The 22,795-nt window shown below is 40.0% G+C and overlaps 1 protein-coding gene across 1 annotated transcript; it reads right to left on the reverse strand.

Annotated features, from left to right (window-relative positions):
* Positions 1-1,753: 1,753 nt before the first annotated feature.
* On the reverse strand, positions 1,754-12,585 carry LOC128741118 (dual specificity mitogen-activated protein kinase kinase 4-like). The gene is made up of 5 exons (XM_053836695.1): positions 12,151-12,585; positions 11,366-12,093; positions 11,158-11,298; positions 3,675-3,760; positions 1,754-3,581 (listed from the first exon to the last, which is right to left on the reverse strand). Exons 1-5 carry the CDS (start codon positions 12,182-12,184, stop codon positions 3,389-3,391), a joined length of 1,182 nt encoding a protein of 393 aa, XP_053692670.1. The 5' UTR covers positions 12,185-12,585; the 3' UTR covers positions 1,754-3,388.
* Positions 12,586-22,795: the final 10,210 nt, after the last annotated feature.

Below are 22,795 nucleotides of genomic sequence, written 5' to 3' on the forward strand. Positions count from 1 at the left end.
CTGATTAGCGTTTTGTACATCGTCAGCTTTGTGTGGCGGCGTATGCTCCCTGATCGAAACGTCTTGCGAAGAGAAAAGTAGGCTCGATTTCCAGCTTGAATGCGTCGTTGGATCTCCTTATTCGTATTATTTTCGGCGGTAACCAGAGATCCCAAAGATACGAACTCATCAACCACTTCCAGTTCATCGCCGTCGATAGTGACTGTCCGTGGGAGGCAAGTGTTGTTTTCTCTGAAGCCTCCCCCTACCATATATTTGGTTTTCGACGCATTGATTTGTAACCCTATCCTCCTAGCCTCCGCGTAGATTGCCTCCGCCGTCCCAAGGTTTCTAGTAATGATGTCGAAGTGGTCTGCGAAGGCTAGGAGTTGGCTACTCTTGTTGAAGATCGTTCCTCTCGTTTCGATGTCCGCTCGCCGGATCACACCTTCAATAGCGATATTGAATAACATACAGGGCAGTCCATCTCCTTGTCACAAACCTATGCGCGATTCGAAAGAACTCTTGAGAGTGTCCCCGAAACGCGCTCGTAGCACATCACTCGCTCAAGAGTAACTTTGATCAACCGCACCAGTTTGTCCGGAAAACCATACTCGTGCATTATCTGCCATAACTGTTCTCGTTCAACTGTATCATATGCTGCCTTGAAATCCACGAAAATATGATGTGTGGGTACGTTGTACTCTCGACATTTCTGAAGGATTTGTTAGAGAGTAAAAATTTCATTCGTAATTCGTAGCACAAGCCCCCATAAAGAGAGAGCACCTTGTAGGCGGCGTTAACCAACGTGATGCTGAGGTAATTACAGCAATCTAGCCGGTCGCTCTTTTTGTAGATAGGACAGACTACACCATCCACTCCTCGGGCAGTTTCTCCTCCTCCTAAATTCTATATATATATATATATATATATATATATATATATATATATATATATATATATATATATATATATATATATATATATATATATATATATATATATATATATATATATATATATTATCCAATGAAGTGCCGTTGCTAGCGGTTGCTGCTAGAGAAACGGAAGAGCAAAGAAGATGACTGAGAGAAAAGAAGGAGAAACCATAAAGGCAACGAAGAAACGGAGCAACAAAATGATTATAAACTTGACAGAAGAGGGGGAAATACCGGAGCAGAAAAATGGAAAGATGAAAACAGAAAAAGAGGAAAAATGACAGAAAAATGTGGATAAAAAATTAAAACGGAATAGACCAAACCTCGTGATTTTAGTCATGACCTTGAAATGCGGTTAAGCATATATTAATAATTTTTGAAACGATGGTTCTACAATTGAAGGGACGGCAAGGGACGTAATAAAGAGGGATTTTTTAGGAATGGAGGGGAAAAAGTGGAAAGGAGAGGGGAGGGTAATAGGTAGCTACGCTTAACAAGATGTTGTTGTGACTCCTACCTTTTGTCCAATGCTGGAAGGTGCATGGGTCGAACCAAGCTATAATCTGAGATTATAATTGAGATTATAACCGGATTCGAACCCACCACACCCGCATGATTCTAGTGCATGATTCGTTCTGGGGAATGGTTTTCCGGGAACTGGGAACGTCCTACAATCGGCAAATTTGAAATTATGGTGTAATTCTATTCCACCGAAAATAGTAACCGTACACACGTGACCAGCGATTTTTAAGCCTCGTTCAAGTCAATAAATGATGTGATATTATTTAGTACCCTCGTACTACTACAGTATTGCTATTTTTTCAGAAATTCTCTAATATTGCATTGTGGTTTATTCTTACTCGTCTGCAGTATCGTAACGTACAGGATGGTTTACTGTTTCTGTATCTCTATTAGTTGAACTCATTCACTTTAATTTCTATTTAGTTTAGAGTGAACCACTGAAGAAGGATTTATCCTTGTCTACGTGTTGGTATGCGTGTGTGTGTGTGTGTTCGTTTTATCTACCGATAACCGTACCTGTTTGTTGGTTGAGTCATCTTTTTTTTTTTTAATTTTTTAATTAACATGTGGCATATCTTTCTATGGCATTTAAGATGACCTTCTTCTGTTCGGCTTTAGAATAGGGTTTGCTTTGCTCTTCCTCTCTAAGTTTAAAATTTCTTTTTTTTTATTTATTTATTAGTTACTTTGTTTCACCTGTTGACTCTAGTAGTGTAGTAATCTATAAGTATTTCATAGTCGTATGTGTATGTTTCTCTTGCATTTCTTTCTATCTTATGTAGTACTGGTGATAAGCTCATTGAAAAAAGAGCCCTTAGTTCTCAAGCTCCGGAAGAAGTAAGTTAAAGGCTCTGGCTTGCTAAAATGAAGAGATGATCTCGAGCTAATTAGGGATGCTGCTTGGTTTTCGATTAGTCGGTACAACTGAAAGAATCTTACTGGAACTGGATGAACAACGTATAAAGCAGCTGCTGCTTCAACATATATACTAGTTGTTTGCATGAAAACTAGTTCAGCCAGTCGTTAGCAGATTGATCTTTGAATAAAACAGAATCCCCAGTAAAAAATAAACAACAGTACATAAATCTTCAGCGCTGATAAAAATATACAAAGCTGCTACTACATGACGATTATTTTATAGGATTGTAAATCTCATGAAATTTACGTTAAGCAGGTAATTTAGCATTTTATTGTAGTAGAAAAACGTTTCGTTTTTCCGATTTAATCAACTGTTATCCTCCTGTTGGAACCACTTCTCCTCTAAAAAGCAACTATTTTTAGCGTTCAAAATCAATTGATTTATTCAACAACTAACAACAACTAGTTTTTTCTTGTTTCCTTGTCTCTGATATTTCATCAGCTAACTCTGGGTTTTAATTAGTAATCCGTACGTACCTTCATATTTATTTATTTCATAGATTTTATTTAAAAATTATTCAATCTCTACAGTTTAATCACAATTTTTCGCGCAAACACGCATCACAAACATTCACTCAGTACTTGGTTTCACAAAACAGAATCTTTTCCCAGTATATCCATAGAAAACGAACTAAAGTTGTACAACGCAAAATATTGGGAGACAATTTATTGTCCTCGGCAAACCTTTTTCTCTCCCCCTCACCGCACAGCGTCCCATTTGGAGGATCCAGGTTTGAAAGCAATAACCCAAAACTTCGCCCCCCCCCCCTACACCCAATCAATCAACACACCGAAACAAACGCAGCTATCACATTTACCGACATACACACGAGGCAATAATAATCCTAACATGTGCAAGCTTTTCCACCTTATATCTTGTGATAAAGAAGAAACTCACCTGACGACCTAATCACTTTCTATGCAGCTTTGCTGCGGTTAGCTAATACGAATCTTACACGGAAATTAAAACAAGACGTAGGAAAGCGTAGAGCGGCGATTTCGAACCTATAGCAGACCTAGGACAGAGTGTCCTAGTTGAAACTTTCGTTCCAGCGCTCCGCCGGCAGGTTCGTAGTGAACGGTGTGATGCCATTGTTAGCCATCGATTCCAGAATTTGGCTTACGTACGCCGACACGTCCGTGTGAGCCTGCTGCACGCGCTGGAGGAACGAGTGCTGCAGTAGTTTGCCGTACTTCGGTCGGTCCTTTTCGTCTTTGATTAAGCTAAGGAAGGAGGAGGAAGAGCGCATATAAAGCAGAACAGGCGTTAGGCTAGAGGGTTATAAAAAACGAGGACAGTCACGATGCCAAACTTACCAAGTATTTACAAAATTTACAAAGTCTGCCGAAAACTCCATACCGTTGTAGGATGATTGCAGTCTAGGGGGATCTCCTTCCACTACCTAGAATGAAGAATAACGGTGGGAAATATGATTAACAGTGACATCGCAAAAGTATTTAGTGTTCGACAGAAATCCACAGGATTTTTGCTAATTTATCTAAAAATGAGAAACAAATTTAAATCACTTCTCTGGAAGTTCCCCAATCTTAAAACAGAGACCGGTCCAGAGAAGACTTAAACTGAATTGGCGTAGATCAAGTTTCTTGGGCTTACAAATATTTATCAGTCACAAACAGACATGATCGAACCCTAAATCTCGTGTTTGAAAATTAGAAAGAATCAAGAAGCGGCAACATTCCTAAAGTCATTGGAAGCCATTATTGTAATATTGATCCACCTTTCCTGTTGCCGACATTAGTTCGTAGGGGTAATAGGGGCATAATGAGCATACGAGGCAAAATGGGCCACCGTTCGTTTGGGCAGATTGGACAATCAATTTCGCTAATTTAATTAACAAACTTGTTGATAATGTTCTTAGTAAGCATCTCAACAAAAATCGCGTCCAAATTCGTTAACATGACTAAGATATGGAGAAAAAATTCGAGCCGATTCAGGATTGTAAAAATACTATAAGAATTGCAACCCACAAAATAAGCTCTATAGCCATTTGTTGCGTGCTATGGACTTCTCCACTCCATATATGGTTGCTATTATCATATATGAACAATTACTTTGTATAATTGAGATATTTTTTTGTTTTATCGCATTATTATAATTATTTTTGATTAGCATAGCTGTAAGGGGCATAATGAGCATGCCTGGCAATGTATTTGTACATAACCAATAAAGACTGGAAAGTAATATAAACATAAAAATGACACAGTCAAGTATAATGCTGCGTAATTGTAAGCAACAATCAACCCGAAAATTGCGGTTACAGAGCAAAAATTGAGTCCTTCATCTACCTGCCACTTGAACTGCCATGTTGTTCAACTGAAAAAAAAATCGTTAAATAGAAATAATCATAAAACAACCGCTGAATGAAATCAAAATAGTCACCATTTCTCTTTTCTTCTATATGATATAATCTTTTATGTTATTTTCCAGTAAAAACTGGCTAAAATGGTAACTTTAACTAAGGTGCCCATATTGCCCCGTATGGTGGCCCATTATGCCCCGTATGGTTTTTGAACGAAACAAAAAGTATCATTTTTTAAACATTTAAATTTGATGGCTGTTCAGAGTCAATCAATATTCTAACATTGTTAACTTATCAAAGACATGTCAAAACGTAAGTTTATGGCAATTATTAGAATTTTGATTACGCGGTACATGTTTTATGAAGCGTTTTCCTTAGGTGGTCCATATTGCCCCTACCACCCCTATAGGTAATGTAAATGTTCTCATGACGGCGCTGGTACAAAAGGTTTCGTTGACAGCAGAAGTTGTTTGGTCTAAGTAGGCGAAATGGAAATTGTCACATTCTCGAAAAACCTGAAGGCTGAACAAAAAGCATTATTCTTTCAACCTCGTGAATATTGTGTTTCGAATTATAGTTATTTAAAGAATTTGTTAAACTGCGCTATTAATTCGATATAAAGATAGTGTTCTGTTAATGTGCTGTGGCCTTGAAGTTCCCAAGCAAATAACTGAGGAACCGGACTTCTATCGCAGTGAGTATTGTCTAGGTCATTTGTTACCAAGAAACAGCTACATGTTGGTCCTTCGACCGCAGGTGAGCATCACCTAGGCCATTTGCTACCAGGGAAAACCTACATTACCCGTTACTTTACTTTACTTTACTACAGTGATCTCTACAGCCGGCTGGAAAATTTTACTTAACCGTGCAACTGCCGTTGCAGAAATCGTTATTGTTTATGCTGAAAAAGCTATTCAGTAACTTTGCTCCATCGCCATGTCATAGACCAAAAACCTTTATTGTCCAGTCGAGAATTTTGAAACTTGAAGTATCTAGGGTCAGCCGCGCTTCGGAATTATACCCGAATAGGAAATTCAATGACTGGCGTGCCGCATCTTCTCTGTAAAATTTAAAGCATTAAAAAACAAAATAATGTCTGTAACACACACAGAAGCCCGCCCGTAGATAAGTAAATTAATTGCGTAAAAAATAGTTCCAATTTTTCCATATGAAATGGAAAAGGCAGATAGGGAGACGCGCCCAACATAGCTATAGCCATCCCAAGCACCTACCTAGCGCCTCCACGTGACCATACCTGAAAATACTCCAATTTGTATAATTGAGTAGCCAAGCTAGAAGGTGTGGGGTCGTATGGTTTACAGTTCCTGATCTTACAACTGTAGTTCTAGGCCGCCATTGAATCACACGACTTTATTGGCTAGTGTTATATTATTTAAACAGATATTTTTGCTAGGTGGTGTCTTTAATCTACTTTCAAAGAGCGAAATAAGGCGGTATATCGTTGGCCAGCTGCAGCCTGGCTTCTGGTCGAAATGCATTTAGTTCGTCCCCGAGGGTCCAGAGTATCACTTATACTTTATTAGTGAAAATACTCCCGACTGTAAATAAATTATCTATATGGGAAGCGTTTTATACGGGAGGTCCACGCTTTCTTCCTTTCCCTTGATTTCAAGGAGTTGAGTGGAATTGGGTATTATTTCTGGTTTCACTTGATTCCTTGGAATTCTCTCTGCGGTATATCCTGTGTAGTTGGCTTGGCCGTTGACAAGAAAAATGATTATTTCAGGCGATTCCAGGCATTTTTTAGTCGTGTGGTTTGATGGTTGCCTAAAACTACATTTGTAAGGTTAGGAACTGAAAACCGCGCGACCTCGCACCTCCTAGCTTTGTTACTCAATTATACAAATTGAAGTATTTCCAGGTATGGCCACGTGGAGGCGCTAGGTAGGGGCTTGGGATGGCTAGAGCTATGTTGGGCGCTTTTTCCTAGTTGCCTTCCCTATTTCATACCCGGAATGGGAGAAAATCCAGGACATGAAAAAAAACGGAAAAAAGACAAAAATAGGGGAAACGAGGACAGGCGAAGCAAAGCCTAGGTGATACATTCCACTAGCACAGCATCGTACCTCGAGGCCAACTGTGAGGAACGAGGACACTTTACAGCAAAAGATGAAGAACGAAAGTGAAAAGAAGAAAAAAGAGAGAAAAGAAGGAAAAGGCATAAAGAAAACAAGGGTAAACTGGACAAAAAAGGAGGGTAAACTGGATAGGAAAGGAGAAAAAACGGGATAGAAGAGGAATAAAAATACGGAAGAATGAAAATGGAGAAAGCAGAACAGAAAAATAGAAAAAAACGAAACAGATGAAAACGAAACACGGGATAGAAAAGTCGTTAAAGGCGCAGAAAGGCGGAAGCCGGAATTGAAAAATTCGAATCTGGACTGAAAATGACAGAAACAAGACAGGAACAGAGGAAAAATGGGGCTGACAATGAAAAACCCGAAAGAAACAGGACAAAAGATGGAACAGTGAAGATTCAGGACTCTGAAAAATCAACACAATCAACGAAGAGGGCAAAAACGGGCAGAAAGACAACAGCAGGCAGAAAAAAAGGAAAACCGATCGAGACGAAGGAAATGGAAAAAGAGGTCAAACGTAATATAAAAGATAGCAGAGAAAGGAAAAATGCAAAACACTAGAGAAAAAGTAAAGAAAAGAAGGAAAAATGATAAAGAAAACGAGAAAAAAATGGGACAAAGAATCGGAAAACGAAACAGAAAAAGAAGAAGAACGGACTAAAGAAAATGGTAAAACTAAAAAAAAAGAAAACTATAAAATAAAAGGGAAAATGATAAAGAAACCATGGGAAACGAGGGATAAAATGAAGACAAACTGTACAGAAAAAAGGGAACCGCGTAAAAAAAACGAGAAAAAAGGAAAACGAGACAAGAGAGGGAATGCGGCACAGAAAAGACAAGGGAAAGGAAGAGAAATCAAAAGGGAAAGGTGGAGATAAAAAGAAAACCGATAGAGGAAAGGAGGAGATCATGAAAAAGAGGTCAAACGGGACCAAAGGGACCCAAGAATAGAATAAACATGACAGAAAAGATGAAAACGCGAGGCATCAAAAAGAGGAAAAACGGAACAAACGAAGGCGAAAAGCCACAATACAAAGAGATAAAGAGAGCAAGAAAAAAGAAAAAAAGCAAACGAAAAAAAAGGAAAAATAAGAACAAAAAGTTGGAATACGACAAAGAAAATAACAAAAAAAAAACGAGCGAAAAACATGAGGATAAACAGGACTGAAAATAACAAAAAAAATGAACAGGAAGCAAAGAAAAGCGGAACAATGAAATAGGAAACACGAAATAGAGAAAAGTAAACAAATGATCGAAAGAGAAAAGGAGAAAACACGGAAAACAAGAAAAAAACAATGTAAAACGTGTGTGAACAAGACGAATAATGTCAATGGGAGAGAAAACGAGGACACTTTACAGTAAAAGATAAAGAATAGAAGTTAATATGAAGGGAAATGAGAAGAGAAATGAAGAAAGGCAAAAAGCAAACGAAGAACGATATAGAAAATGAGGATAAACTGGACAGAAAAGAAGGGAAAAAGGTACAAAAAGCCGAATTAAACAAGACTAAAAACGGAACGGAGGTAATTCAGGGCATGAAAATCAACATAATCAACGAAGACAACAGGAACGGAGAAAGAGAACTGCGAACAGAAAAAAATGAAAAATCTACAGTGACGAAGGAAATGGGAAAATAGGTCAAACGGGATATAAAAGAAGAAAAGATAAAGGTAAAATGCTAGAGAAAAATATGGGAGAATGGCGCAAACTAAAGAAAACCAAAGAAAACGATTAAACGGTAAAGAAAAAAGGTAAACAAAAGAGCAAAACTAGAGAAAAGAGGCAAAAACGATAAAGAGAACGAAGTAATTCAGAAAGGAAATGGAACAAGAAATGGTGAAAAGGGATTTTTCTGTTTTCTAAAAAGGTGGTAAAGCGGAAGAGAAAAACTAGAGAAAACGAGAGAAAATGATAAAGGAAACAGAAAACCCGAAAAGAAAATGACACAATAAGAAAAGAAAAACGTATGGAAATAAAGCCAGGGCAGGAAAAGAAAAAAGGAAAAAATGGGAGAAAACTTGGCAAACGAAGGAAAATGAGGGGAAGGAAAAAAAGGAATGAAGAAAACGAGGAACGAAACTGGATAGAAAAGAAGGAAAAAGGAACAAAAAAAGAGAAAAACGGGATAGAAAAAGAGAAAGAATGAAGAAAAATGAAAACAGAAGACATAAAGGATATAATGGAAAAGAAAAACATAACGTGACATAATAAGAGGAAGAATGAAACAGATGAAAACGAAAAACAAGATAGAAAAGGAGCGAAAACGGAACAGAAAATGATGAAAGACAGAGGAAAAATGGGCCTGGAAACATAAAACTCGGAAGTAGTAAGACACAAAACGGAACGAAGGAGATTCAGGACTCAGAAAATAGGAACGGAACATGAGAAATAGGAAATAGGAACGGAGAAAGAGAACAGCGGGCAGAAAAAAGGAAAACCGATAAAGACGAAGGAAATGGGAAAATAGGTCAAGCGGGATATACCAGCAGGATTTTTTTTATTTTTAATGTAGTTTTAATCAATTGGTTATTCACTATAAAAGGAGAAAAAAAAGGAAAACGCGCGAAAAAAACTAAAGAAAAGGAGAAAAAAACAAAACAAATGCGAACTGTTGCGAAATGCAAATTAATGGCGTAAAAATAGCTTCAGTTTCAAATCCGCTTACAAAATTACAACAATTACAAGTTTAATTTCAAGTCAATAAAAATAGATAAAGGATAAAAAATTGAAAAACGCGAGAAAAAAATAAAAGCTCGCAAAATGACATAAGAGGAAGATGAAAACGAAAAACGGGATAGAAAAAAAGATGGAAACCGGGACTGATAAAATCGAAGCAGGACAGAAAGTGTCAAAAAAACGAAACAAGAACAGAGAAAAAACGGCCTGGAAATAAAAATCCGAAACAAACTCGGAAACATCAACACAATCTACGAAGAGAAAAGGAACGAGCGAACAGGAAAAAAGGAAAACCGATAGACGAACAAAATGGATGTATCAATAGGATATAAAAGGAGAAAAGAACGAAAAACGATAAACAATACTAGAAAGAAAATACGACAAAGTATAGGAAAATGGGACAGAAAATGAAGAAAAGATAAACAGACTGGTTAAAATGATTGAACGGAAGAGAAATAAGGTGAATAGAACAGAAAAAGGTAAAACGGAAGAAAAAACTAGAGAAAAGGAAAAAGAAACTCAAAGAAAATAAGACAAAAAATGAGACAGAAAAATAAGAAAAGAAAAACGGACTAAAGAAAATAGTAAAACGGAAGAAGAAAAATTGGTGAAACGGAAGAGAAAAACTAGAGAATAGAAGAAAAAATGATAAAGAAACCATATGAAACAAGAAAATAAATGAAGACAAACTGTACTTACAGAAAGGAGAAAAAATCGAAACGGGAAAAGAGGAAAAAGGGACCTGAAAACGAGGTAAAACGGAAGAAAAAGAACCAAAAACGGAACAGAGGAAAATCAGGACAAAGCAAAAAAGTGAATAAACAAGACGGGAAAAGAAGAGAAAAGGAAACAGCGGAAACGCGAGAGAAAAAGAAGGAATACGTGACAAGAAGGAAATACAGAACAGAAAAGATGAGAGGAGACGACAAATCAAAAAGAAAAACAAGAACAGGGAGATAAAAAAAGAAAACCGATAGAGGAAAGAAGGGAAAAAGAGGTCAACCAGTATATAAGAGATGGGACAAAAAATAGGAAAAAGATGACACGAAAAACGGATTAAAGAAGTCTTAAAACGGAATGTAGAAAATTCAGGACAAAGGAAAAGGATGAAAAAACGAGGCATCAAAAAGAAAAACGGCCAGACCGAAAGGTGATAAAAAGAGGCAGGAGAAAGACGAAAAATGCAAACGAAAAAAAGAAAAACTGAGGACAAAAATGAGGGAAAGAAAATAACAAAAAAAAACAAAAAGCACAAACAGGACTGAAAATAAGAAAAAATGGAACAAGAAAACACGGGATAGAATCAAAGTAAACAAACGAACGCTACAAAAAAGGAGAAAACAGGGACAACAAGAAGAGAGGTCAAATGTGTGAGTGAATAAGACGAGAAATGTCCGTCTTAATTTCAAGTTAAACATCGTGTCTAATTTTGTGCCCTTGTCCAATTTGAACTTAAAGTTCTAGTTAAAATCAGTTCAAATGGAAGCCTGATTTAATGTCAAATGAAAACTCCGATTTCAAGTCCAATTCCAACTCTAATTTCTAGTACAGTTCCAATTCAATTGGACCTGACACTTCTGAGTTTTCAACATTATCGGCCGGTAATTTTGTAATAAGTAATAATAGATTAGCCATCCTCCGATTGCCCCTTTATGTCTGAGCACGCTGGGCGTCAATAGTGTTTAAGAGTAGTAAAGTACCCACCTGTGACAACTGCTCGAAAACGGAGCCCCATTTGGGATAGGGGAACTTTCCGGTGGCCACCTCCATTAGCGTGATTCCAAGCGACCAGACATCACTGCGCACGTCGTATCCCCTGGCGCGATGTGGATCGATTCGTTCGGGCTAAAACACACAAATAAAAAGCGATAAAGAAGCACCAGGACCAGTCATCGGTAACAGTCGAACTTACCGCCATATACGGCCGACAGCCGGCGTCCTTGGTTCGCGCAATCGAATCCACCAGCTGTCCGGAAATGCCAAAATCGCACAGCTTGATGTCTCCGTTCGATTTCAGCAAAATGTTACTCGGTTTTACGTCCCGATGAATAATCCGCAGCTTCTCCTTCAGGTAGTTCAAAGCCTGCACGGTGGCCAGTGCGATCTGACCGAGAATCGCTTCCGGAATACGGGAGTTCTGACAGTCGCAGATGAATTTATAGAACTTATCAAGCGACGTGTCCATCAGTTCCATGCAAATCCAGCAATCGCCCTCCTTAAACAGCGCCCCGTAAAAGGTCACAATCGTATTACAGTCATTCGATTTCATGACCACTTCCAGATCCATTAGTAGCTGTTTCTGCTCTTTTTCATCAACCGTCGATCGGATCCGCTTGACAGCCATTGTCGTATTGGTTCGAATAAATTTCATACGATTAACGGCTCCGAACGCCCCACGACCTATTTCGCCTTCGTCTAACAGATCGTCTGCCGTAAAGTCAAAGATCTGGTCGGGCGTGATCTGAAGTTTTCCAGTGGCTTGAGCTTTGATCCGATCCCGGGTTTTATCGGACAACGTAGAGTTAGTCACGGTAAAACCTGGTGCCGGGGTCGGTTGAAAGCTAAGCTTTTTGGACGGTCGCTTCCGGTCGCAGTTTGCATTGTTCACATCCAAGGGCAGAAACTTGCTTCGCGCCGGCTCTGCAATGAAATGAGAGGTCAGATTCGTCATTTTGTTTCAACACCTATTTAACCTACCCTGAGTAGAATTTTGATTTGTTTGATCCGCCATTTTTGCGTGACAAAATTTGCACAATTACAAACTTCTGTTCTTGAAGGATCCTTTGTTTCGTTCTATTCAGCCAAATGAAAATCAACTAAACGCAGAAACGTCCGTATGAAAACCGAGGACGGTATACTGGCACGGCTCTGCTTACAACAGCGTTTGTAATCGAGGTTTGGTATTTTATACCGAAGTTTTAACGCACTTGGTGCCACCGCAACACAACAATCCGTTTCTACACAAGTTTCACACTATCGACTGAAAGCTAACAAAAATTTGTCGTTCACTTCGGGCCCTTTAGTCTGTAAAATGCAACTTTGAAAAGGAAAAAATGCTTTGGGTCACAAAACGGGAAAGCACAACCTATCGGTGACAAGTATTTTTCCTTATCTTTCTCCTCGCAATAATCTTCTTCTACTTCTTTACTCTGTTTTCTATTATCCTATCCTCTCAGCCCTTTTGTGTTCGATTCGTTCGATTTGCTTTCTGGGCTTTCTGCCATCGCTGTGCCAAAGCTGACAGTTAGTTGCATTTTTGTCTGGAAAAGGGAAAATCGCTGAATAAAATGCATTTTTGACAATCAGACAAGTCGACAAAATTGCGCATAACCGAGGGATAAGCCGATGCAAATTTGCTATATGCCACATAGCAATAGCAAATAGCAAAGCAAATAGCATCAAAAATATTTGAAGATAGAATTATAATTAACAAAAGGTCGAATGTCGCAAGCATATAAACAAACCGAGTGAGGGTTGATAGTCCAGCAAAAAACAAGTCTCACTTGTTTTGTTTACATGTGCGACATTCACCCTTTTGTTAATGCTATACAGGTTTGCAAGATGTTAAAAAAAATCCCTTTAAAATTGCGCAACCACAAAGAATTAGAAGTATAGCATCCAGACGTGGCGTGGTCCTTGGCGGAACTGCTGTTTTTCCTGACTGGACTCACTACGAATACATGTTGTGTGTTGAAAATTATCGCCCTTGCATCGAAAAAGTCGTCGAGCAGTATTCCCAAGTCCTTGACACAGATTTTGCGGTGTAAAGGCACGTCTGATAACATGTAGTCGAAGGGGGGGGGGCGGTCTTTGTAGCCGCAAGGTTACCGAGTCTGCTTTGACAAGCGAATGGTCATGGGTTCGAATCTCAGTAGAATCAGGCCATTCGATGTCAAAGTAACTTTGCACGCTTAGACAGGGCTACTCAGTGTCTGAGTTGAAACTACTCATTATTAAACCGTTGTATGGAGCTGTCAAAAAATGAGTAGAATTGAATGTTGTCACTGTGCGAAAACTACTCAAAATTGATTTTTCCGCTATCAGTTTTTTTTTCGCAAAAATTTGTAGCTGGTTCGCTGTGGTTTTTCGTGTGTTTATGTAGTATAATCAATATATATAGAATGCCAGTGTCGCTGGTGTTTCATGGATATTTTGGTGGCAAACATGTTGCTGGTTCGTGTCTTGGATACGGGAACTACATTGTCAAATTGCCCAATAGAAAATTTTCCTGCCGACGAAATACCCCAAAACGACCGAATCGGGTGATTTATCCTACGTGATTTACGGAAAAGCAGAAGGATTTTTTATTGGGTTGCCTTTTTAGTTTGACAATCAGATTCCCGTTTCGAATCGATCACTCACACATATGCGCATACAGTGTAAATACGTAATTTTCAAATGTGTGATGTTTACCACGAGCACTGCAGCGACACTGGCATTCTATATATATTGTAGGGATGGGCGATACTAAGCAAAGTATCGAATACCTTGGTATCGGCGATACTTACCAATATTCGATACCAAGTATCGAAGTATCGGCGATAAAGTATCGATACTATCGATACCACCGGTATCGAACCTTTTTTTTTCAAAATGCAAGAAAAAAGATGAAAATGTTATTGTAAATTCTCCACCTTATCGAACGCGATAAATTGTAACTGTCGCGGACGAAATCGTCGCCAAATTCGCCCCGAGCTGATCTCAGGTCGCGAGTGCAAAATTAATTTTTTTGCCTCCAACGATTTCAAGCTGCCAGAAAATTGTGCAGCGCGTTTTGTTACGGTACGGGGAATATTTTCACTAAAACGACAATTACCATTATGTGAGATAAGATTTAGTCAGAGGTTCAAGTTTTACCGAGACAATGACCCAAAGAACAAAGCACTTAAGAAACGCACGGTTGCTTTACAACTGCTCAAAACTTATTGATACTCCACCACAATATCTCCAGATATCAATCCCACTGAAAACCTTTTGGAATATTTCGACAAAAAAGTTAGAAACCGTCAGATTTCTAACAAAAACAATCTTAGAAAGCACTATTCTAGAAAGTCGGAAAAATCGAATTTTTTTGCGTTTTCGAGACGCTTAACCATTAAGAAAGGTCATACCAACAGGATTTTTTAATATCTGATCTTGTTGAAAACTTAAGGTAAATATTGTGGAGTCACCTCAAGCGAGCAAGTCCATTGCTCTACGAAACTTTGAACGCGTTTTCCCCGAAACCATGCTTCTTTAGCTGGCGGTACGTGTATCTCAGAATCTAGTGGACCGATTTGGCTGAAATTTTTTTTCAGCATGTAAAATGAATTATCAAAAATGTTGGTAATTTTTCGAATTTTCAAAAACCGCTACGTAACAATTTAGGTATTAACCTAAAGCTTCAAAATCATCCTTCAAATCCGTTCTACGATACTCAGTTGGTTCCCGGCACGTACCGCCATTCTGCCCTTAACTAATGTTCCGGAACCGAAGTGGCCATTAGTCAACAAAATATTCCCTAACTTACTTCGAGTGCAAGTTTGGGGTCGTATCTTTCAAATGACGCTGAATGTGTGAATCTTGTGAATCTTTCAAAGGAAAAATGAATGTGCAAAGTTGCGTCAGTTCATTGACATTATTTTTTATCGTTTAGTTCCTGTACACAATTAGTGCATCATATCAGCTAACAAATAACAATTTACTATTATTTACAATTTACTTTGAACTTTGTTTATGTTTTGAACTTGGAGAAGAAACGATGAATTCGTGTTGTTACTTCCAATATGGCGCGGCTTTCAGCGCTTGTAAAATAGATAATTATCGTAATAGACAAGCTAAGTTTGCGTCTGTACGATGTAATTTTATCTACTGCGTCTACAGAAAAATTAAAATTGTGAAAAATTCCACGTGCCTTAAAACGGCAATTTGGAGTTCGCCTACATGCTGAATTTTTACCGAATATCTTTAAAAAATGAGATAGACGAAATTGGGAAGCAAATACGCCTCCAGTACCACTTGTTTTACTGTAAACACACTCAAAATATCTAAAAATAGTCATTCGCGGTTTGAAATCAAATTTAAAATCATAAAAAACGCAAAGTCATAAAAGTGTTGCCAGTAACCCCGTTTACTGGGTTCATTCTACAAATTCACTTAGTTGATATTTTTTCTCATAATCATAAATCAAGAGTACTAACCATCACTATACAAGTTTTGGCTACTTATACTTGGACCTAAACAGTACACTTCGAAAGTTATACCAAGTCAAAGTTCAAAAGTGTTGCAAGTTTCCCCAGATGACGGTACGAGAGGCATGACACCTATTATTGCCAAGAAGCTGTATGCTGAGATACCACGTATGGGATATCTTTCAGTTGAACAGATTCGTCACGGAACACACTATTGTACCAGTGTTTGTTCTTGTTCCGTTGTTCAGTATCAAGATTTCCCTGTATGATACAACACCGGACATAGCATCCGGTTGCATCCGTCAACTTGCGCCCTGTACGAGATAGGTTGGCTTAAAAGAATTCGGTAACATTGAATAACATCAAACAGCAACAAGCATCGTCTAATAACTAGCCATTAAGCTCAACCGCCTAAGCCAGCGGTTCCCAAATGGGGGTTCGCGAACCCCCAGGGGTACGCCAAAACTTTAGTTCGCTTCAGAATAGTATAGGGAAATTCGTCAGGGGGTACGCGAACCGAAAAAAGGTTGGGAACCGCTGGCCTAAGCCAATGAGCTTAAGCAACCATTGAGTAAACCAACAAATTTAGTGCACACTGTGCGCTGTACGCAGGAAAAGCAGTGTCGGGATCTGCGTGGCGCGGATGTTAATTTCCCACACCAACAACCCGCAGCAACGGTAAACTTCAAGTAAAAACTCGGGTATTGAATAAGTACATTTTTCGTTAATTTGTTAATGCGCATGCGACTTAAAGTTTTCCACGACCGTATTTTGTAGCTAGCCAGTGAAAATAGAAATGGAAAAGGATAGGAAAAATTAGGTCTAGGCAAAATGAAAGTTATTAAAAACCAGTGAATAAATAACTTATACAATTTAAGAGCGAATAGTTTCGTTAAGGGCCGATCTTAAATAATTCTAGTTTGCTAGTTTTCTAGTTTAGAAATAATGCGACGAACCTCCATGCGGGGGTTCTCATGTCTTTGGTTGGTGGAGTTCTAATAGTTTGAGTCCTTTTCCTACCAGAGAGGTTGACTCCGGAATCAGCTAGAAACACTAATCGTTCACAATTATTTTCATGTGGAAGCTGGACTTAGCCACTGATGAAAATCTCGCGTCATTTTGTCTGTTGTAGCAAGATCAAGTACTGTATTCAAGTATCAGGTCTATGCGTAGGTATAGTGATCCGACGTTTCAAACCGAGCGCATGGTGTTTTAAATCTGTCAACATGCTTCGCTTCTCGAACTCGAGATAAAAAGAACCTCTCTCTACGAGGGTCTCATGCTGGGCAACCGTAAATGTTGGTGGGTGCAAGGATGGGTGGCACGGTTAATCAGCCTTACGACGGGTTAGAAAAAAACAAACGATACCTATAAGTATCGCTTGAAAAGTATCGATACCACTACTCATTGGTATCCGGAGGTATCGATGCCAAAATACTCGATACTTTAGGGTAAGGTATCGATACCGAGTGTATCGATTACTAGTATCGCCCATGCCTAATATATTGATTCTACAGATCATTTTGCGATGACGTCATTTTGCCGTCAAATGACACCACTTGGTGGTTTGTTTACGTGTTTTTTGTCACATCAAGCGGTTTCGATTTGAAATTCCGTGAAGGATTACTGCAACAGGTGCTATAAAATGCATGTAAGGTGCTTTCTCTTAAATAAAAACTATAATTTTTTATCATTATCTGCCGGACAAAGATAGAAAACTCAATTCAAACTTTAACACCATGTAAACAAACCACCAAGTGCTGTCAAAAAAGTGTGGTTAGGAGCTCCCGTGTAATGATCTACTGTTTATGTTTTTTGTGCAAAAATGGAAAAATTGTGTATTTTTTACGACTGTGGCAGCGGTAGCCGATACGGAAAAAGGTAATGATCAAGTATTCCACGTAATAATAAGGAATAATTAATGAAGTGCAAATTGTTTCCATTGCCAACAGCGGATGCCACTCGACAGTCTCAGAATCCTGATTTTTTTCCGACCTGTCGTACTTAGTTACGGAGCCTCATCACGCCCTTCCAGTTATGGATGAAAATCGTCAGGCCAATTAGCATCGAAGAGTCATTGGCTGCTGTATCAGCTTCTCTTATGGAATCCGCTATTGCAGACAACCTACAGATCACGGTGGGAAACCTGTCGACGAAGCTGCTGGTGATAATGTTGTGCAGGACATATTCACGGCCTCGGATGACGGCAGATTAATGACGAAGAATTAAATACCGGTGAGATCGTTTTCAACTTCACCTGTTATCTATTTGCTTTTCCTTCATTTATACCAACATTTTATTATTCCTTATAATTATGATCATTGTTATTCATCTAAGCAAATAATCCATGTCCAGTCAACATATCTTTTAGTTTAGTAGTTAGGTAGATAGTGTTTCTTTCTATTTTCAGAGAGGGAAATAAGGTGCTTAAGCCTTGGCCTATTCTAGCCTAACTGTGGTTAATGCCATAAGTTCATCCCCAATGGTCCGGAGTATCACTTAACTTTTATAAGCAAAAATACTTCCAACCAAATTTGGCATGTGAGGGTTTTTGGAGGCATTTTTTTTCTATGATGAATTAGGACCCCCCGCCCACTCCTTAGGAGGGGGAGCTCCCATACAAATGAAATAGAAATTTCCGGATATCTCGAGAACTAATCAAGGAAATTGAATCAATTTTGACATGTGGGGGCTTTTGCGGACAAGAATTGTTGGTATGATGAATTGAGACCACTCCCCTCTTTAGGAGGGGGGAGGGGACCTAATACAATTTCCGTCATATCTTGAGAACTAATCAAGTAAATGGAACCAAGTTTGGAACGTGAGAGTTTAACGAGACATGATTATTTCATTGGTGAATTGAGACCCCTCTCCCTCAAAGAGGGGTACAAATAAAATACAAATTTCCTCATAAATCGTGAACTAACTTAACCACTGCCTTATAAAGGGTTAAAAAAAAAGGTGACGCAGTGGGTCGGGATATGTTTACAACGCGGAACACCCGGGTTCAAACCCAACAGCAGGCAAATGCAACGAATATAGAAATAAGGTAGAAGTATAAAAATAGAACATATAAGTGCTGCTAAATTTTAGTTTTTTCTTAGTTTTGACAGTTTATTTTGAAGTTGCTTAGCGTTCTATGCAGCGAACCCAAGACAGCTTGAAAGTTCGGTTAATTACTTAAAAGTGAAGCTGCTTTGTAAGTTATAGATGAATATACATAAAGGTGTTTAGCCCTCGTTAGACACCATTATTCGAACTCGTGGTTACTTGGGTAGTGATTGCCATTGATTGCCTGATTAATTCGTAAATGATTACAGAAGTAATCTTTGATTACTACGCACTTTTACCCCTTACTGGAAACTCCTGGACACACAGGACAAGAATAAAACCCACCCCATCGACATCTCTATATCGAACTGCAGTAAACGTCAGCGACAGCATGTCCGGGGCTCAAAATTTGACAGCGGGCCCAAATCAGACTGCTGGCAGTTGAGTGAAACGTAGTGCTAACATGCTATCTCATTTTCGCCCACACGAGATGTTGGCGGCGAAAACATGGTTGTTTACCGATGGGGTGATAAAACCGAATGTCGTGAGACGATTATTACTAAAAATACTTACAGTAAGAGAAACTAAAAGCCAACGATATGGCATCAGTGTACAAAAACTGCCAGCACTTGCTGCGGAGCCAAATGCTGTAGCAGTACACTCAAAAAAATCAGCACGTCAAGTTTACGTGAAAACATATAGGTAATTCTCATCCATCACACTTTTCATGTAACATTCACGTAAATTGTTGGTAACTCGCTCATACTAACCAGTTTACGTGCAATCCCGGTAAATTTTATCAATTTTCCCATTAACTAGTACATGAAGTTCACGTAAGTTGCTGTACAGAATTTTACATGATTTTTCACGTGGATGCGACGTGTCGATTTCTTTGAGTGTATGACTTGATTGTTTTCAACATGATCCGCTTCTGTTTTGTTTACATCCATTTTGCACAATAGAGCGATATATATATTTCAAATTAATCAGCGTGAAATGCCTTGCAAAACTTTATACACACTGTGTCCGTGTATAATATTCAAGATGCGTGACAATAGCTTAAGTAGATTTCATAACTATTTCAATACTTGTTAATCAAACACTTAAGCAAACAGTATGCGTGTTCGATTGGCTCCCTTTTGACAATTCTCGCTGCTCGAATGGCTCCCAAGATGGCTGCTTCCGCGTATCTCTCACCTCTGAGTATTTCTAATTATTGCGGTTTTCAACTGCAACAACAATACAGCCACAGACAAACAGACATAACACTCGTTTTCCATTCTTCGTACCGATTAAACCGTCGTTTCAAATTTGGGCTTAGTTGGGAATGTCTCCGTTTTGGTCAAAGTGGCGCTTTTTGACGAAAGAAAGGGAATTCCCCATAAAAAATACTTGCTACTTCGAGGGATACTCCTGTTTCTATTTGATATTTGGGAATGCCGATCATAGATGGTGCTAGTGCTCAGGTTAAATGTGAGCTACGATAATTTTTGTTGATTTTTCTTCCAAGAGTTATGTCTGTTTGTCTGTGATACAGCTGTAAAGGTTACGCGTTACGAGTATGGGTGGGGGTGTAAGAAGCAATTGTCACAAATTATTACAAGGGGGTGAGGGGCTCGTAAAAATGGCGTTTTTGGCGCTACGTAATATTTGAACGGCTCGAAAGCGGAAGAAAAAAGACACGAAGAGAATCTCTCATTGTCACTTAAGCGTCGATGACACTGGGCGAGTTTTTAGGTTGCTAGTCAGCGATTTCACGAGTGGGCGAGTTAGCGAATGCGCGAGTCATGATGACACACAAATCGGCAAGTAAGCTAGTAAGCGAGGGGTTTTGATGAATCGCTTTAGATCGAATTTGAAAATTTTACGCTTTAGTACTTACTTACTTACTTAATTGGCCTAACGTCTTATGACAAGGCCTGCGCAGTATAATTTCTCCATCTGTTTCGGTCCATGGCAACTGATCTCCAGTTCCGCGGGCACCCAGTGCTCGCCAGATCTCGCTCCACCTGGTCTTGCCACCTCGCTCGCTGTGCCCCTCTTCGTCTTGTTCCTACCGGATTTGATGCGAAAACCATTTTTGCAGGATAGTTGTCCGGCATTCTAGCAACATGTCCTGCCCAACGTATCCGTCCAGCTTTAACCACTTTCTGAATACTTGGTTCGCCGTAGAGACGCGCGAGCTCGTGGTTCATTCTTCGCCTCCATACACCGTTCTCTTGCACTCCGCCAAAGATGGTTCTTAGCACCCGCCGTTCGAAAACTCCGAGTGCTCGTAGGTCCTCTTCTAGCAATGTCCACGTTTCGTGCCCGTAGAGGACAACCGGTCTAATTAGCGTTTTGTACAGTGTGCACTTTGTACGGGGGCTCAGATTGTTCGACCGCAAGTGTTTGTGGAGTCCGTAGTAGGCCCGACTTCCGCTGATAATACGTCTTTTAATCTCACGGCTGGTATTGTTGTCCTCTGTTGCCAGTGAGCCAAGGTATACGAACTCGTCGACTACCTCGAACTCATCCCCGTCGATTACCACGGTGCTGCCCAAGCGAGCCCTGTCGCGCTCGGTCCCGCCCGCCAGCATATACTTCGTTTTAGACGTATTTATCTGCAATCCAATCTTCTCTGCTTCGCGTTTCAGTCTGGTGTACTGATCTTCCACCACCTCAAATGTTCTGCCGACAGCATCCACGTCGTCAGCAAAGCAGATAAATTGACTGGATTTATTGAAAATCGTGCCCCGCATTTCGATCGCCGCTCGCCTTATAACACCTTCAAGCGCAATGTTGAATCTCCTGAAAGACCATCTCCTTGTCGAAGTCCCCTGCGAGATTCGAATGGGTCCGACAATCCACCCGAGATTCTCACACAGCACTGGATCCCATCCATCGTAGCCATGATAAGTCTAGTAAGCTTACCCGGAAAGCCGTTTTCGTCCAAAATTTTCCATAGCTCTTGTCGGTTTACGCTATCATATGCGGCTTTGAAATCGATGAACAGGTGGTGCGTGGGGACTCGAAATTCGCGGCACTTTTGGAGGATCTGCCGCAGGGTGAAGATTTGGTCTGTTGTAGACCGACCCTCCATGAAGCCGGCCTGGTAACTTCCCACAAATCTATTGGCTATTGGCGATAGTCGATGAAAGAGGACTTGGGACAGCACTTTGTAGGCGGCATTCAGGATAGTGATGGCTCGGTAGTTCTCACAATCCAGCTTATCACCTTTCTTGTAGATAGGGCAGATAACCCCGTCTTTCCACTCCTCCGGTAGTCGTTCCGTATCCCAAATCTTGACAATCAATTGATGCAGACAGCCGGCCAACTTGTCCGGGTCCATTTTAATAAGTTCCGCTCCAATGCCATCCTTTCCCGCTGCTTTGTTGTTCTTCAGCCGCTGGATGGCTTCTTTAACTTCCCTTATCGATGGGGGTGGCACACCTTCGTCGCTTGCTGCACCAATGTGGTCACTTCCTCCGCTATCATGGTCTTCCGCCTGCACGCCATTCAGGTGTTCATCGTAGTGCTGCTTCCACCTTTCGATCACCGCACGGTCATCAGTCAAGATACCTCCATCTTTATCTCTGCACATTTCGGCCCGCGGCACGAAGCCTTTGCGAGATCCGTTGAGTTTCTGATAGAACTTCCGTGTGTCGTGAAAGCGGTACAGCTGTTCAAGTTCTTCGCACTCCTTCTCCTCTTGGTGGCGCTTCTTTTCCTTGAAGAGTCGGGTTTGCTGCCTCCGCTTCTGTTTGTATCGCTCCACATTCTGACGGGTGGCTCTACGCAGCATTTGTACCCGCGCTGCGTTCTTCTCATCCAATATCTGCTGGCATTCCTCGTCAAACCATTCGTTACGTCGATTCGGTGCCACACTGCCTAGGACGTTCTCCGCTACGCTGTTAATGGCTGTTTTCACGGCATTCCAACAGTCTTCAAGAGGGGCTTCATCCAGCTCTTCCTCTTCCGGCAGCGCGGTTTCGAGAGATAACGCGTAGTTTTCGGCGACCTCTGGTTGCTTCAGTCGCGCTAGATTATACCGTGGCGGGCGGCGGTATCGTATGTTGTTCACAACAGATAGTTTTTGGCGTATCCTTACCATCACTAGGTAGTGATCCGAATCAATGTTA

The sequence above is a fragment of the Sabethes cyaneus genome, chromosome 3, assembly GCF_943734655.1.
Source record: "Sabethes cyaneus chromosome 3, idSabCyanKW18_F2, whole genome shotgun sequence".
NCBI classification, from domain to species: Eukaryota; Metazoa; Arthropoda; class Insecta; order Diptera; family Culicidae; genus Sabethes; species Sabethes cyaneus.

What these genes read in the sequence shown, in the direction of transcription:
- LOC128741118 (XM_053836695.1), bottom strand. Translation starts at nt 12,184, where the DNA reads ATGGCGGATCAAACAAATCAAAATTCTACTCAGG. An exon ending in AAATCAAAATTCTACTCAGG is followed by an intron (nt 12,094 to 12,150) that starts GTAGGTTAAATA and finishes ATTTCATTGCAG; the next exon opens with AGCCGGCGCGAAGCAAGTTT. An exon ending in TTTTCGAGCAGTTGTCACAG is followed by an intron (nt 3,761 to 11,157) that starts GTGGGTACTTTA and finishes TCTTCATTCTAG; the next exon opens with GTAGTGGAAGGAGATCCCCC.